Source organism: Chlamydotis macqueenii, chromosome 4 (assembly GCF_036417535.1).
Source record: "Chlamydotis macqueenii isolate bChlMac1 chromosome 4, bChlMac1.mat, whole genome shotgun sequence".
Taxonomy (NCBI): domain Eukaryota; kingdom Metazoa; phylum Chordata; class Aves; order Otidiformes; family Otididae; genus Chlamydotis; species Chlamydotis macqueenii.
The window spans coordinates 51,632,421-51,649,951 of NC_141559.1; the positions used below are offsets into that span (position 1 = coordinate 51,632,421).

Here is a 17,531-nt window from a genome sequence, read left to right on the forward strand (position 1 = left end):
AATAAATGCAGAATTCATCTAAATCTATGTGAATTTGAGTTTCTTACTAAATGTGTTCATTAGGGAGATATTTTTATTTTAAAGTGTTAAGGGAATATCTGTAAACCTGGAACAACCTTTGAAACTCAACAGCTCTTACTTTCTTGGCCAGATTTTTCCAATGTTATCAAATGAAGTATAAGTACAACAACTGGATCTAAGGATTTAATTCCTTGGGTAAGAACTATGCTCTGGAAGTCTTGAAAGTGAAATGTCTGGGGCTGACCTTCAGATAATGAAGTAATCTGTTTTGAGTGGTTTGAGTTTGGTTTGTTTTTTTTTTTTTTTTTAAATACACCGTGTTTTCCTGAGGTAGTATATTTGTCACAGAGGAAGAAGCAGAGAAATACGACAACAGTCTTACTATCTTCCAGATTGGTTCCTTCAGCTGTCAAGTAAATATATCTGTGTGTTTGCATACATGTTCCTAGTGTTCTTCTGAAACTTCATCTTCTGAAAATTAACACTTTTTGAGAAGGTCATCTATTGTTCCATACTGAAAGTCAGCACTGCTCCCTGTGCCTTCAACAGATACCTTTACAAAAAACAATGAATTTTAAAACCTCAAGGGTTGCTTTGAAGTAACACATGGGCCAGCTCTGTTCAAATGGTGATATTCTGCCTTCATTAAGGCCTTTTTGTAGCATAACCCAAATGATTTTCACACAACGAGGTCTGTTTTTTCTATTAATGCTTTTAAGGAAGGACCTGTGTTTTGAATTTTAAGTGAGATGTTTCAGAGATGTTTATAACTTCTGTGAGAAACTTGCTCTCCAGCTCCACGCAGCCATACTGCAGATTCCTGGTGACACAGAAGTATGCAGGCTTTCTGTGGAGGGAATGTTTGTAGTTCATTTCTGCGGTGTTTATTCTGACATCAGGAGGAATGTCTGTAGTTCTCTTCCATGGTATTTATTTGGATGCTTCACAATAACAAGCCATATAAGAGAAGAACAAAGAACTGCAGTTTTCTCACACTTGTCTAAATATTCAATAGGTTAGCCTTTGCTTGAGTAGAGGGGGCAGCTGAAATGAATATCCACAGATTGTATCAGCTTAGACAAAGGGATGCTTAAAGAAATGTTGGATGCTAGAGTCCAAGGCTTTTCTGGCATTGAAGTCTGTCCAAATGGCTTTAAATTATAAACTTCATTGTTAAAATTAGCCAGAAATGATACTTTTATTACTGTTCCATCTGAACTAATTTAAAAACATCTCACTATTTTTTTTTTTTTTTCAGTAATGAAGAGGACAATAAATTTTTTATTTTGCTAGCTGACTTTAGAGCTTTGACTGACTATCAGGGTTACATACCAGTAGCAAAACGTTTTCATTTTGTTATTCCTAACTGAGTTGCTGTGTGTGGTGCCGATTTATATCGCCTTCTTGAAAATGCCATCCTAGTACTTGGTTCTTTCTGTCCTACCTTCTTGCCCCTTTCTTCTACAGTTAAACCTAGATATGGATCTATTCTATGTTCTCCTTTTTTTTAAAATGTTTTTTTTCCTTTGACTCTGGAGTACCTGGAGACTGTGCACATTGGTTTATGTGTTTGCAGTAAACAGTGGGTGTCATTGTACTGGATTTCTTCCTTAACTTTGAGGTGAAGTGTATGAAGTATCCCGAAGCGACCTCTTGATGTTCTCTTCCAATATTTTTTTTTCAAGTTATTTTGAACTCCCCTGACTTATTCCTTCTAGTTTTCTTTATGTCCTTTCTCTCCCCATAGTTCTTAAGATATTTTTCAGCAGATATAGTAGCTGCCCATATTGTTGTCATTGACCCCTGTTAGGGAGATAAATTGATGTGATCATTGAAAGACCATGGAACTGTCCAGAGACATGAAACTCAAGGATCTTGTGTCAAAAATGGTTAGACAGTTTGTAAACTGAATGTACCTCTGCATTTTTGTCTGTGGACTTGGGCCTAGGAAGAACATGCAAAGCCCACAGAGATAAGTGAAACACATATTTTGTGAGTTGTCTTTAATTTGCTCTGTGAACCCTGGGAGCTGTGAATCAGAGCTGATAAATCACTGACATGTCTTAGGAGATGTGCTTGCCTAAATTGTCCTTATTTGCATATTGCTTTTCAGTAGAGACTGTCTGGGTACTGGGTATTGCTCTGAAGCCACAGATGAAGAACAGTTGCACAATACATCTAAGTCAATATTGTGTGAATAAATAATTAACAGATCTGTAAGCTACGGCCTTAAGTAAAACTTCTATTTTTGCTCTGTTCCTTGGGGCTTGAGCTCAGAAGGACTCATGTATACATCTAGCCTGTTACTGAACAGCAGAAGTTCCTAGCACAGAGATAGTTGGGGTTTTTTGACACATCTGTCTAGATCATGGAAACTTAATCTTTTAAGGCATTTTGTCCTAATATGAGTGACATTATTCACTGTTGTTAAGTAACAGTTTTTCTTCGAAACACTGCAGGATTTTGACTGAGGTAGTCTAACAAAAATGCCGTTTTGGAAGGGACATCCTACATATGGAAAATAACTTGCTGCTCCCTTAAGTTAAAATGAAATTATTCTTGTGATGCTTTGTTGCTGTTCTCAGTTCTGAAAGAGTGTAGGCGCTGTAAATGCCACCGCTGTGAGAAGACAGATCAGCCTGAATCCTGTAGCTGTTTGCCTGGAAATCCACTGCAGCATCATCTTCTGTTTGACAGGCTGCTGAATTTATAATGGTTAAAAGCTTTAGTGTACGAGAAGAAACTTAAATTATTTAGGATTCTTAGTGCCTGCTCTGAGGCAGGAAGAGGTTGGGTTTTTTTTGTTTTTTGTTGTTTGGTTTTTTTTTCTTTAGATGAGGATTGGAGCTTAAAATAAGTCCTGAAGCTACAAACTGCATTTGGCATGGCAGCAGGTATTGTTCCCTGCAGGAAAGTTAGCTTTTCAGACTGAAGCACTGGCGAGAGCAGGGTGGTCACAGGAAAGTGGAGAGGGGGCAGTCATTTTCCAGAAACAAAAATGAGGACACAGATGACCCTTTGGCTCTTAGTAGGTTCCTGTTTCTCACGTCTCTCTTTGCATATGCAATCATCTCAGTTCTTCCTGAATTGAAGCATGCCAGTGAAATCCATCTGTTCCACACTGCCCATGCAGTCTTAGACATGGAGCCAGTTGTCCTCTCTGTGGGCTTCTCAGGTCTAAAAATTTAGCCTCTGATTTAGGCTTCTTTACAATGAGACACTTATTGTACTCTGATGGCTTTCTTAGTGATTATTGGATGTGTAAAGAGGAACAGAGACAGTAGAAACATGTACAAATACTGCACACTTGGCCTCATGAGGCTGAATTGAAGAGCCTGCTGATTCCCGTGCCCTTTGCTTCTTTCTTGTCACATTGTTAAGGTTCCCAGGGAGTGGCAGATACACTAAATCTCCTGGGGTTAAAATAGGTCTAGCCCCACCATCAATCTGATCGTGTCATCAAGTATTGATGCGTTTAGCAACCCAGACTAAATTACATGGTCATTGTGGGGCTGAGCCCCTTTCTCCGTGTTGGTCACCAGTTTTGCCCTTGGAGTTGGAGGGGAGTCAGCAGTAAGGTCCTAGTAAATAAAATCTGTTTGTGTTCTGTCTGAGCTGTATATCACTTCCTATTTTATTCTGCTGTTTTCTGTTGCTATTTTCCATCGCCCTTATCCAATGTCAGGATAGAAAAAGACCCCTCTGTGATCCTCATGTTATGCATGAAATGTGGGCACTGCAAGTTCCTGGCATGCTGTGTTAGGACCCCACGGATTACATCCTGGCTTTGTACCCTGCCGGCACCAGGCACTAGATGGTCATAGGAATACAGACGCAGACTTGGAGGTGCTGTTTTCCTGACCCACTGTTTTCCTACGCTGGCAGACGCGTAGCCACCGCTGTGATGGAGTGTACCATGGTGTGACGCAGAGCTCTGACAATGCTACACTGGAGGAACCTCTCTGAGTTAAATCTCTCCTGGGAGCTGTTTGCATACAGATGGGCAGTCCTGGAGCTGAGTGCTGGGTGCTAGATGGGACTGACATGCCTCTATTGCTTTTCATTAGTGTTGTCAGGTCCTACTTCTGCATAAACACACGTGGTTTAGGTTTGTGGGGTTAACAGGACTCCAGACCCAGAGGCTAAAAAGGCATCTTCCTCAAATCAGAAATTTTCTTGAAAAATTAATACTGTTTCTTTATGGCATATTTCCACTCAGACTAAGGATGGGAAAGAGGAGGCAGTGAAAGTATTATTTGTGTATCTCTGTAAGAGGAGTTTTGGCCTCTGCTACAAGGGCTTTTCTCTCCATGTAGAGCTTTTATCTGCTCCTATTCTGCCTAGTGATTCATTCCTTCCTCAGTCTCGAGATGGTTCATTGCATCACACTTGCCCTCTAGAAATTCTTTGTTTTAGCTCCTGTTCCTAAGAAGGAAGTGAGGGTTTCAGTGGGATACTTCAACTTCTCTGGTTTTACAGGCTGATGGGAAGTTCTTTACCTTTCTCCCAGGCACCATCGCAAGGATGGGGAGAAGTGGTGAGTTGGTTTGGGGATTTTTTCTTGGGTTTTTGTTCAACCTGATTGGACTGTTTCCATCTTTGTGAGCATCAAATTGGGATGATGAGAGAACGTACACTTAATGGAGCAGTCTCCCTCCCTTGGGGAGATGAGGAGGGCAGGAGGAAGGCAAGGGAGTGCCAGTGGGTGCCTTGGCAGAAGGGTAAAACCAGGTATGGCTGGGTGTTGAATGGTATTTGGAGACTGGCTGTAGGACTAGTCAAAACCTAAAATGCCTTCATTAAGAGGGGATTTGACAATACTAACCTAACGTTTGAAGAGATGGCTAATGAACTACACTGAATACACAAGGCTACTGTAATGTGCTGTAACAACCCTTCTGGATTACTCCTGAGCATGCTTTCCAAGCCTAACAATCTTCTAGCACAGAAAGGAGGTGATGTCTTTGATAGTGATGTTGGATTAGGAAGGGTCTGGATCTGCAGGCTTTTGGAAAGATACATGAATGCACATTGCTACTCCCAAAGCTCTTCAGACTAAAGGAATCAGTGGGGATTTTATAGCAGTAATGACATGCATGCCCTGCTGTGTGCAGAGGCTGCCCTGGGAACCAAACAAAAAAGCTAATTTACTGTTTTTATACTTACTTTGAATAGTTTTGCATGAACTGCAGATGTATTATAGTACTTCAGAGTTAGTGGTACATCACTGTGCTGGGAAATAAATATTTTGGTACATGATCATAAACATTCAGCAGCATTCTCCTGCAGCACACTGTGGAGGCTGGCATGACAGGTCTGACTGTCTTGATGCTGGGCTGCAGCTCTTTTGCTCTGTTTACAATGAGCTGTTTTATTGTCACTGCACTGGCCTGTATGATGTCAGAGATACCCAGAGACCATGATAAAGCAACAAAGTGCTATTTTTAGTTCTAGTTGGTGCGGTAAATAAGCCCTAGAGAATTTAAAATGTTAGTGTCTTGTGCAAATAAGAGATGCTATTAAAATATAATAGTTTTGTGGTAAGGAGAGGACAGATAAGAGAGCACTGGGATGAGACCTGTCAGTGTGATCATATTTGCTTTGGGTTATGCCTGCTTCAGAGCAAGTTGGGTTAACGGTTTCTGGAACTAGAAAGATGTAGGTGCTAGAGAGCATTAGCTGTGGTTTGGTGAAATGGTAGAAGTGCGGGAGCAGGGGAAATGGTCCTAATTTTGCTGTTTCTGAAAGACTCAAAGGCTGTGGAGGGCAGCTCTTCAAGCAACCCTAAAGAGGGTATGAGCTGTTACTGTCTTGTCTCCTGCACCGGCTGTGGGATACTTGGGTGGTCCTTGCTCCTATAGCTGCCTAGCACGGCAGCTACTGACTGTAGGCACAGTAGTGAAATGTTTCTCTTCACGCAGGAACATGGCCAGTGGAAGTCTGCAGTGCCTTAGCAACGTGTATTTATAGTCAAGGTCATAGGTGAAAAATGTGACATTTTCTCATCTCTGTAAAACGGTTACTTCTCTTTTCCATTTTCTAGCTCTATTTTTCACTTTATTTTTGCAAGTGGTAGCTGAAAGGGACCAAGGTCCCTTTTTCGTTCATTAAAAAGTTAAGAAGAATTTTTTTTTTTTAAGAGGGATAATTAAATATGGAGACAGCATCTATTTTGAAGGAACTCCTATAACACTGCTTGTTTGCTACAATGTTTGGGTGCCTTCAAAACCCAGCTGGCAGAGATCTGTTTTAATATGAAATTGATGCCTGCTTCTTTGCCTCTCTTCTGATTAATGGAAACATCTGTGGTGTTGAGCTGCCAAGCTAAATAGTATTTCCCTTAAGCAGATCTCAAATACTGAATTGTTCTTAGAGAACAGACGTGCTTGTGGATTTGTTAAGACTTCAAATGTTGACATAATATTTAATGGCAAAAGAAACTCTCATAGAAAATGTTACCTGATAAATTCATGTTAATTGAAAGAAACTGTTTTTAAAAAATGTACCCTGAAAGGATTGTTGGAGAGGAGAGGTGAAATATGCCTTTAGGAGTATTCAAATAATTTCCCTAACAGTCTCCAAAGAACAATTACACGGTCTGTGACATTGCTGGATGATATATTCAGCTGGGGAGACCACCCACTTCCTCCTCCTCCTCCTCCTCCCTTCTCATCCTCCTCCTCCTTTTCTAGCTCCCAGCCCCATGGAGTCCCATAGCAGATGAAGCATCAGCACTGTGATGCAATTCAGAGGCTGTTGGTTTTCCGAATCACTAAGTCTGTTTTATTTTGAGAACAAGCTTTGTTTCCACAACATCTGGTGAGGAGAATCTGCCAGCAGCATTTACGCTGTGGATATCTGCTTTTACTGAGTTCTCTTTTTTTTTATTTTTTTTTATTTTTTTGGCTTATCTGTGCATAAGGAATAAGAGCAAAGGAATGGAGACTTGATTATTTTTTCAAGCCTGTTTTCTTTAGCAAGAATTGCTTCACTTCTGCTGGTAGTGATTTTAAAACATAGTATGTGACAGTACATGGAGGCTGTTTCTTGCTTGTTTATCTGCCAATTGCACTGAAGACATGTTATGGTCCCCGAAATTTTCCTTATCCAACATGCATGTACGGCTGACAGCAAAGGGGTTGCTCCGAAACATTCGTCTGCCTTCTGGCTACAAGAAAAGCACTGTTATATTTCATACAGGTTTGTGGTTTTTTAATATGACAATTAAAGCATTCATTGAGGGAATATCTTGTTTACATCAGAAGCAGCTTATTTTTAGCAAATAAAAGCCATACTGGGCATGAAAGTTTGTGAATTTAATACAGAAGTCTGACTTTAGAGCAAAGTAGTTACATATTCTAAGTCTCTGCATGTGCATGCACCCATGCTGAGTTGCTTGTTTGGAAGATGGTTATTCTGTTTATGAAATGCAAATTGGAATTTGCTCTTTCTTTCCACAAGTCCAAAAATAGTATCAGGAATTCTGTCCTATTAAATATCTAACCATTTTAATGATTATCTACTGGAAGCACTGTCTTTTATATACCTTGATTGCGGGCGTGTGGGTCGGGGGGAACAGAGAGGGAAGTGGAATTAATACAGGCTGTCACAATGTGGCTTTCTCTCTGTGAGAAATATTTGAATACTTATGTGTAGGTATCTTATCATACACGTCATGTTAAACATGTCTTATTTGCAAGTACAACAAGTAAACTTGTGTCGATAGAAACTTAAAAAGTGTGAAGTTTTAGAGCATTCAAGACAAGTATGTGTTCAAAAAAAAAAAAAAACAAAAACCTGTCCCCCCCCAGTAACCCAAAAAAACCAAAGTAAACAAACAAAAAAAAAAAAAACACCACGAGATTCTCAGATGCATTTGACCTGATTTTCATGTTCAGTGGCAGGTAAAGCAAATAAAGCAAGTATGTGGAGTGGGAAAACAGATCATGGAAGCTGAGATTTGTTCCAGGACATACATGTGTCATTTTGGCATGGAGTGGCAGCTTGTTGGTTTTAGCTAAGATACATAACATCTAGACAATATTACGGCAGCCTGTGTATTACATAAGTCCTTTTTCTCTGCTGCATTATTTGTAATTTTCTTGCATTTTACTTAGGGAGGAGCAAGCAGCTACATAAACTAGTTTTGCAGAAGCTCTTCCTCTCAGGCATTTCCTTGCTCTCTTGAATAACACCCTCTTTGCTTTTTATTTTTTTGGAGTTCAGTTCTACCAGTCAGCTTTCCTTCCTGTCCTGGTATTTCACGGAGCAGCTTAAACCATTCTCCTTGTCATTACTTATGCCTGGTAAAGTAAATCTGGTTTCTGAGTTCCTCCTGGGTGATAAATTCAGTTATGAACGTAATACAGATTGACTATCCAAACTTAATATAGGCTTCCATTTGCAGCTTGCTTGTGTGGCTTTAAGCTAGGATTAAAATACCTTGATGCTAAAAATTCTCGTGTAAGGGAGTCTTTGTGCATATACCTACATCCTTGATGTTGCTAACAGTGTGATGTCTTCACATAGCACATATTCCAGGGACAAAAATCCTAAAAGAGAAGGGGAGAGAGAATGTTCAGTCTTCCAAATATTCATTAACTGCTCATGAAATTTGTATGATTTTGAAAAACAGAAATATATCAAGTGCATGTATCGAGGGGAATTTTACAATTATAAGAATCTGTTTGTGGTTTTATTTTGTTTGAGTGGATGTGAAAGCAAAACCTGCCTGCAGGATGCCTCTGTCAAATACAGCATGTAAAATAGATTGCTAGCCCTGCATTCCAGTTAAGCAGCACTTCACTAAATACGAAGGGCTGAATTTACCTTCTATGTATTTTTTCTGTGTGCAGTATGTACAAGCTAATGATATAGTATTGAAAGCTTAAAGGGGTTTTTGCCTGATCTCCCTCTTCTGCTTTGCTGTCCCTGTCTTGTAGGAAGTCAGTGTGTTAGCAGAAAGCTCACCAGTGGTTAGCTAGAGTTGAATATACCAGGAAAGTAGGGCATCTGAAAACCAGGTCATATTCTGTAGTGAAGAGTGGAAGTATGTATAGATATACTGTGGTTTTTGGAAGAGTGGAATGCATCGAAGCTTGTTAGTGATTATTTCAGGTTCATAAAACTCAGCAACAGTAGATCAGGCAATGACAATGTATATCACAAGCGTAAAAGGTTCGTTTTTTTTTTTTTTTTGTTAAATGCCAGAAGGGAACTGTATTTCGTCTTGCAGTGCCAGTATTGAGTATCTTTTCCTTGTAGTGGTTTAATTGGATTAAAATGACATGTGACTTCTTTCTAAGGTCACATAAGCAGCAAGAAATAGAATATACTAGGGACTGTATCAACAAATAAGGGAGAGTTTAATTGAAAAAGGGAATTTCAGAGTCCATGCAGGAATGCGAATGAGTGTTATGTAAGCAGCATTCAATTCCAGCTTTCATGCAGATTGTGCTTCTCATAAGCAGTATCATGGATTTCATCCTTTGCTACCTTTCATCATGGCATAGACCGACCAGCTTGTGTGACTGTAAAGCATCCTTGAGATACTTAAGGCAATTTTTGAAATGTAGAGTTTTAAAGTAGTCTAAAGCACAGGTCAAGTTGGATTCTTCCGTTATTGTGTCCTGGCTGGCAGTTTGTGGTGCAGTAACTTGGTGAAGTTAGGATGTACGCGCTATTGGGAGGAAGAGGATGGAACTCACTCTTGGGTTTTCATTCTCATTTGAGAATATTTTGCAGCAGCCTGCCGCAGTTTCTTCACAGTATGTAGTACGGCCAGACATAGTTGTTTACACTGCTGTTAAGTTAATCTAGATGAATCCTTGCATTTATAGTGAAATAGACACTTGGGCTGGAGTGCGTTTGCACTGCTTACATCTTGTCCATGTGGAGATGTCAAAGTAACTGGAGTAGTTCAGATATCTTGCAGTGTTAGCATATGGCCTATTCAAGTGAAAACCAAATAAAATTGGGATTTTTTCTAGGAATTTATTCCTCTGGAATAAACAGAGGAAATTGCTGTAAAATTTAGTGTTTCTTAGGGTCATTCAGTTTGTTGCCTTGTTGTTTAACTTTCATCGCTGTGTGCTCTACACTGCTTCTAGGTCATTGTATCCAGAAGCTTCTTCACCCTTTAAATGCAGGCAGACATCAAAGTGTAATTTTTTTCTGGCTACTGGAAGTATAGTACACCTGCATTGTTAGCTGTGTCCTCTTCAGCAAAACAAAAGCACTGAAAGGTTTCAGAAAATACTTCAGCCATCCTGTGACTTGTAAAACTTATTTGCAGTAAGTAACTACAACAAAAATCTCAACACTGCAGAATGCATAAACATTATAGATATGAGTTAAGTGTGAACCAGTGTCTTTCAGTAATGAAATATAACATTTTCTTCCTTTATTAAGGATTTTTACCAAAGAGTGACTAAAGTGCTCTTATGCTTTTCATGCATCAATAGTGTGACAGTGTAAATCATCATCTCTGTATGATTCTATATAAACTGCCAGAGAAAGACATTCTTTTATGAATGATTCAAAACAGTCATTCTGAGTTACTTATGTTCTCTCTTGCATAAAGATAAAATTCTAGACAAGGACCTAGTTTTGCAAAAGGAGGTCAAAGCCTTTGTGTCTTTTGTTCAGAGTTTTTCAAGGATTGTATACTGAACTGTACTGCTGCTTTTGTAGTAAACTGTTCTGTCTAGGATGTTTTCATCCAGCACTTCTTGCTGCTCTTCCTCTTTCTCTTCTTCCCCTAAGCAAACTGTAGTGAGTGCTTTTCTCTCTCTGATGACTGCCATTGCTTACTAAACCTAGTTACTCTCTTATTACCTTGGGAATAAGAGATGTCTCAGAAGACAAACAGTAACTCATGTCATTACAGCAATACCAGTTTTAAAAATTTCTCTTTTACCTTGCCAGCAACAAGCAACCATCAGAGACCTGTTTATTTGAGCAGATTACATCCTTTTCCAATATGATTTCTTACTTCAGATCACACTGGGAACTAAAAAATTACTTCTGAACATCACAAAGCAGTGCTCTTAAAGGATCCTGAAAGCCTCAGGTGTCATGACTTGCTTAACTGCTCATATGCCTTTTTTTCCCTCTACCCCAAAGAATAACTGAAATACTGACTGATGTCTCACCCAACAGTTTAATATAGAACCCAACACACAAAACCCTACTAAGTATTCTAAATTTAAAAGTCTGCCGAAGAGATTTCATACAGGATGAGTATGTTAAATATTTGTATCACCTACCCAGGAAAAATATAATTCAGAAGTAAAGCTGGCTTATCTGTTCCGAGCAAAAGAAGTTGAATAGCTGGAAACCATTTGTTATGGGGGATTTTTGATTTAATCATGTTCCTGTTGAAGTAACTGAGACTCTTTCCTCCTGACTTAATCTATTCAAGGCTGGTTGCTAAATGACCTGCCTGATTTCTATCTTAAGAGGTCATAGCTTTTAGTAGGCATGTAGATGATAGCTACGTGGTGGCAGGACTCTGTTTTGGAGTTTGTAAGTATAGTTTGTACTATATACAAATCTTATCCAATTGATGCATTTACGATAGATATAAAGTGAAGATAACACTAGTTCTTGTCAAAGGAAGCCTGGATAGCAGAATGGAGCTGCTAAAAAACAAACAAACAAAACCACCAAAAACCCCACAAACCAATAAAAACATGCCAAAGTCAAAACAATAACTTATATGTAATGTTAACACTTAGACTGTGCATATATTTAATAAAACATGAAAATGAATGTAAATGAGGAGCTTTGCTCAAAAAAAAAAGTCTTTGGAGAAATAAGAACTGGAGTGCTGTGAAAAGAAGCTGCATGCCAACTTTTGCATTCTGGCTCCACTGTAAAGATGCTGTTGGATTTTGTTATTCCTTCACTTAAACTGATTAATTTTATGTGAAGGATGCCTCAAGTATTTGTCAACATGAAATTGCTGCTTCAAGCTCAACTTCATAGACGAACAGTTAATTGGAGAGTAAATATAAAAGACTTAATAAATGATCTCTGCTAATATAACTGTATATTCTAAGTGTGCATTTTTTCCCACTTGGTATGTCTAATAGGTGAAAAGGGTTTAGCTGCAACTTCTATTGCCATGAAGGAGGTTGGGATTTGGAAGTGACAGGCAGCTATAATTACACTTAAAAATCTGAATAGCTTTTGAATTACTTTGGGGGATTTCCAGTGTGGTAAAATTGAGTTTAAACTTTTAAAAGCTGACTCTACCAGTTTTGCAGCTTGTGCAAATGAATCTGTTACCATAGTAGCAATGGTTGCAGCATTCACACAAATAAAGCATTACTACCTATTTAGTCTTTTTAATCTGAACTTTCTAAAGTGTAAAGCAATAGCTTTTTTGAGGAAAATGATACCACAAATTTCAGTGGTAGAATGGAACATTTTGAGTATTTGCAGCCTGTTGGCTCACCGTTTTGTTACTCTTTTTTATTTTTTTTTATTTATTTTTTTTTTTTTTGCACAGAAGACTCTGATGTAAGACAGGTGAAAGGCAAGAAAAAATTTCTTGTATCTCCTCTTAATTGGATACAATTATGTTAAGTACTGTGGAGTACTGAACAGATTGGGACCACACTTATCACTCTCATTGCAATCAATGCCAAGAGATGACAATTTCTGTTTATAGATTGGCTGTTAATTCAGTGTCATGTAATGAAGCAACATCTCCACTGTTTTTATTACTTTAAAAAATTATAATCCCTGGGTGGCATGATGCGTAGGAAGAATCTAGGTCCAAAGTTGATAGATTTGATCCCTTTCGGAAGACCACTGATGTTTCAAACAGCTCTTCACTGTTTTACCAAGTATCGTACCAAAACCTAACTTTGTTGGAAAATCATTTGCAAGCAGACCCCATCTCTCTTGGCTGATCTTCCCCCAGAACAAATTTCAGGAAAGGCTGCATTGGTGAAGCTGACCAGTTTGCTGAGTTCTCCTGTAACCTCTGTTTGTTCTTCTCTAGATGTACCTGCTGTCTGCAGTGAAATGGAGTAGTAGTGTTGTCACAAAGATTTGATTGAATTAAATCTTATTTTTAAGAGGACATTAAGCAATTATTTTTACCTTGATATAGTAAACTAGTGCTGCAGAATTATTAATTATTTACAGTAGAGTTAGTGGTATCATCAGCACCTTTCTAACCATGTCCACCAACAGTGCCCTTCCTGGTCATGGAGTATTGTTTTTATTCTCTGTCATACAAGGAGAAGAAAACAGCAGTTGATAGTGTGAAAAATGATATATCAGCAGTATAACTTACAACTTCAAGTCTTCTTTAAAAAAAAAACTCCTATTCAATTTAGCTGTCCACATGCTCAAATGTAGAAATAACTCACCTTAAATAACTTGGCTTGTATCTGGCTGAGATGTTCCTTTACAACTGCTATTTATGAAGCTTCCACTGGTATCATCTTTACTGATGTCTAGGGTGCTAATAACCCCGAGTCCTGCATCCAAGTCCTAGTTAAACTTATTTTTGCTACTTCTTGTCATGGTAGTATGCTGCTTCTACTTTTATAGTAAGTAAAGGTTATTCCTCAGGATGCTAATATAAACAGTTTGTAGGTGGTGTTTATGGAAACACTTTAGTTAGGCATGAAACAGGACAGCTGGAAACATCTGTGGTGAAATTCTTTTAATGAAAGCTCATCCTTTTCTTAAAGAGAACTAGCACTCCTTCAGTAGAAAAGTTGGGAAAGTGTTACAAATAATACTCCTTAATGACTTCAGTTCTATACTAATATTTTTACACTATCAGATGCCTTCATTTTTATCTGTGTGTGAATATTGCTAATATCAGAAGCACTTAAATTATTGAAAATATTTTGTTTATACTTATTACAAGAAAAGACTTTGTGCTAAGTCTTTTCAAATATTTGAAGTAGTAAAGCAAGAATACTGGAAATGCTTCCAGCAGAAAAACGAGTGATCTTACATATAAAGCCAGTTGCAAATTATTCTACTCCAAATAAAACAGAAGGCTAGAAAGCTTTGTTTTTCCTAGCCGTAAGCATGAGCCACTTGTTGTATAACCAATATAAAATCAAGGCTCACTTATTTCCATGAATATTACTGTATAATCTACCACCTGCTTAACTCACTTATCAAATTAAGACACTTTGTCCCTTGAAGTCCTAATATGAAATGAATAGCATTACCCTATTAAACCTGTATTCCTGTGTTTCAGGAGGGACCTCTCAGCTAGGACTTAGGGTCATGGAGAAGATGCATGTGTAATGTGCTGTGAATATTTTTCTTGCTGCATTGTTAGTGACACAAGTAGAAGTGTTTGTAGTTAAAAATCTTTCATAGGAATTAACCTCACATATCAGTTTTGGTCTTTGCAGTAAGTTATGAGTATACCCCAGTGAGCACTGCAGTTACCTGAGGTATCAGTTTCTCAGGAAAATTGCTGTAGTCTTCTTTGCCTCCCTCCCGCCCTCCCTACTGCCCAATTAGGCAAACCTGTAAGTCTGCCGTCTTTGTACATGTTTGTTAGCTTAAGTAGAAAAAACCTGGGGGAACATTAAATGTGAAGAAAGATAAGATGAGTGTTGTAAACCTTCTCACAGAAACTGCTCGGTCTCCACAGCAGACACAGCAAACAAGCACTGCTTCAGGGGAACACTGGTTACCTACTGGGCAGCCTTTGCCAAAGCCATCTTTAGTTGTGCAGTTTGGCTAGGAGTCATTGAGAAGAGAAGTCCCTTAACTTCAGGTGTGGTCAGGAAGCAGGGGAAGAACTGTGTGCCTCTCAAAGGGTGGAGACATATTATATCTTATGGCTAATAAAAGCACTGGGTGCTGCCCTGTTCTCAGTTTTGTTTTCAGCATGGCAAGATGTTTTCACATGGGTTCTACTGAGTTGCACTCAGGCTGTTCCTGAAACAATGGTGTGCAATGTTCTAGGCATGTCCTTGGGGAGACATCTTTTCTTAATAACAGGAAAACTGTTTAACGTAACAGGAAATACACAAATAGGTCCTTAACTATGATGTGGTGACTGCCAGGAATTGTCCAAGTGCATTTTGTGTGCCTTTTGAAAAGGTGATGTTCCAGCAGCACTTAGAGATAGTTTGGGGCACTTGAGATGCTGTATTTTCTGACTCGCACTTGCACTGAAGCATGGAAGATTTGAGTTCACATGGATTATTTTAACCAGCAGCAACTGAAGTGAAGCGGTTCTATTAAGATGCTATTTTATTCTGTTGACTAGCAAATAGCATTTCAACAGTAGGGTAGCTTTAACGTACCATTTCAAGGTTAATTTTAGACACATGATCAACCATGCTGGTACTCCTTAAAACATGCTATGCTGCTGCCTTCTAAACTTTTTCCTAAAGTTGCATTCTTTTCACTACTTTTGGTGCCTGCTGAAATTTTCCCTCATTCTGCAGAGACTATGCTTCATGTTAACTGTGCTGATATGTGTAATCAAAGGGATGAATAGCACAGGTGCTTAAACTGTGAATTGGAATAGTAATATATATATATATAAGTAAAAATAACTTGTGCTATCTGAACCAATCCAGTGGAGGTAGATATGTGTAAATACCATTTCTAGTGCCTTAGAAAAACAGTACTGATCTAGAGTAAGCCAGATTCTTAAAAGAGCTCTGAAACAGTTGTAGAATTAGATAATCCTTCAGTTACATATATAAAAAGTTTAATGCAGCTCCCCTTGCGTGATCTCTAGACGTGCCAGGGTAGTCCTCTGCAAGTAAGGTAAATACTTGTTGTATCTGTTGTGTGGAATGATGGTATAGATTAGCAGTTTTTCACAAAGTAACTGCTTGGTTATCTTTTAATTACAGGAAAACACTTAATGTGGGCCTGAACCTGAACTCATCAAAAGAAGTCAGCATAGCTGGGGAGGAGCAGCCTGTTGGGTTGCCATTTTGGGCTGTGATTAAAACCAATCGAGATATTGATTGAAAGACGGTCACTGGGTGATACCATAGTGAACAATGATGAAAACACTACATTTGCATTTTTTACATAGCTCCTAAGAGCTCTATCTAGAACTGATTCTTGAAGGGATTTGGGAAGTTGAACAGTTACTGTAAACTTTACTTTTCTCTGTTCATTTTGAACCTATAAGCTTTAATCATTACTAAAATTATGTTTTTAATCCAGGGACAAAAATAATGTCCTAGCTTGGTTTCTGAATTGTTTTATGCTCTTTTGTATACTCAGAAAGTTGTGACTTGTTAGAAAGTGAATTTGTATGTACGAGACAGAGAATCTGGATGTTAACTATTTCTTTTGTAACTTGAAATTACAAACTGCAGTCATCTGCTTTAGAAGGAAAATGTTAGAATTTAACTTTTTATTGATCTTTTGGTAGATAAAATATGATCATTATGGATAACTTGGCACTGATTATAGTGCATCCTACATGCTTAGAAGTGCTATCGTCTCACTCTTTAAAGAACAACATCAGTGAATTTGAGTCTAATCTGGATTTATTTGTCTTTAAATGAATGTAGAATTTCATAAACACAGGAAACTGTTGTTGGAAACATTCAGCAACAGCTTTGGCACAATGACAATAATACAAAATATAGCCAAGGCTCTGGAGGCTCTTTAAATTCCCACTGCCTGTCCTACTTTTTCTTCTGTGGTATCCTTTAGGCAGCATTTCAGTGCCATGCTTAAGTCCAGTGACATTTGTTACAGTCATATAACATCAGCTCATACTAGTGTGATTGAATAAATAGCTTCTGAATTCAAACTAAAAGCCACTCTGTCCTCTCCATCCAAGATAGCTGCAGATACTGCACAAGAAATGATGGTGCATATTAATGTGCTAGTCTTGGGGTCAAAAATGTATTTTAAAGGTCTCTCTTGTATAGTTGTTTTCAAGGAAAAATTATGGTTCCTTGCAAATTACTGAGCCTTACATAGACTCTTGCTCTGAAAAACTTCAAGTAGTTCAGAAAAACTAGAGAAAAATATCAAATTCTTGAATCTAGTGTTAAGCTGAGCTAATAAATGTGGCAGTTAACTAATAATGTGTTGATTGTGAAGAAAGAATTGCTACATTGAATTAGGGGCAGGCACAATTGATGAAATGAAGTTCAGTGATTCAGTTAAGTTCCAAATTTAGTTTTGGGTTTTTGTTTAGTTTTTAGGATTTTTTTGCCTTTATCGCAACAAAATGGACCTCATCGTACATAAGGAGAAAATGACTTCAAAACTTAAAGGCTTAATTCTATATGTACAAGAATCCTGTTTGAATTTGTTTGGAGTTCTTCCTATAATTGGCTGTTAAAACCTGGGGTTGTTGGAGCCAAGTTTGAGACATAGATCTAGAGTAAATTTATAATGTGAAAAAATTAAGTCTGTTAACCTCCTTTACTTGGATTTGTAAGTAACAGTGTCTCTTACAGTTACTTAATGTTTACCCCTAGTGTACTTAGAATGGTTGCTAACCCTTTTGGAAGGAAGCATGTTAAAAA

At 38.2% G+C, this 17,531-nt stretch overlaps 1 protein-coding gene and 1 long non-coding RNA gene across 3 annotated transcripts in view; one reads left to right on the forward strand and one right to left on the reverse strand.

Moving 5' to 3' along the window:
- MTUS1 (microtubule associated scaffold protein 1) overlaps positions 1 to 17,531 on the forward strand; it is a 90,512-nt gene that overhangs the window by 28,568 nt on the left and 44,413 nt on the right. Inside the window, exon 1 of one of the 2 annotated variants that reach the window (XM_010120628.2) lies at positions 7,087 to 7,221. The exons of the other annotated variant lie outside the window; for it this stretch is intronic. Within the exon in view, the coding sequence (XP_010118930.2) occupies positions 7,101 to 7,221 (121 nt within the window). The 5' untranslated portion in view covers positions 7,087 to 7,100. Of the gene's footprint in view, positions 1 to 7,086; positions 7,222 to 17,531 lie in introns of those variants that run through there. 2 annotated transcript variants of the gene reach the window in all.
- On the reverse strand, positions 7,065 to 14,774 carry LOC147600985 (uncharacterized). The gene is made up of 3 exons (XR_015258466.1): positions 14,633 to 14,774; positions 8,513 to 8,573; positions 7,065 to 7,189 (listed from the first exon to the last, which is right to left on the reverse strand). It is a non-coding gene; the product is annotated as an uncharacterized LOC147600985 (long non-coding RNA).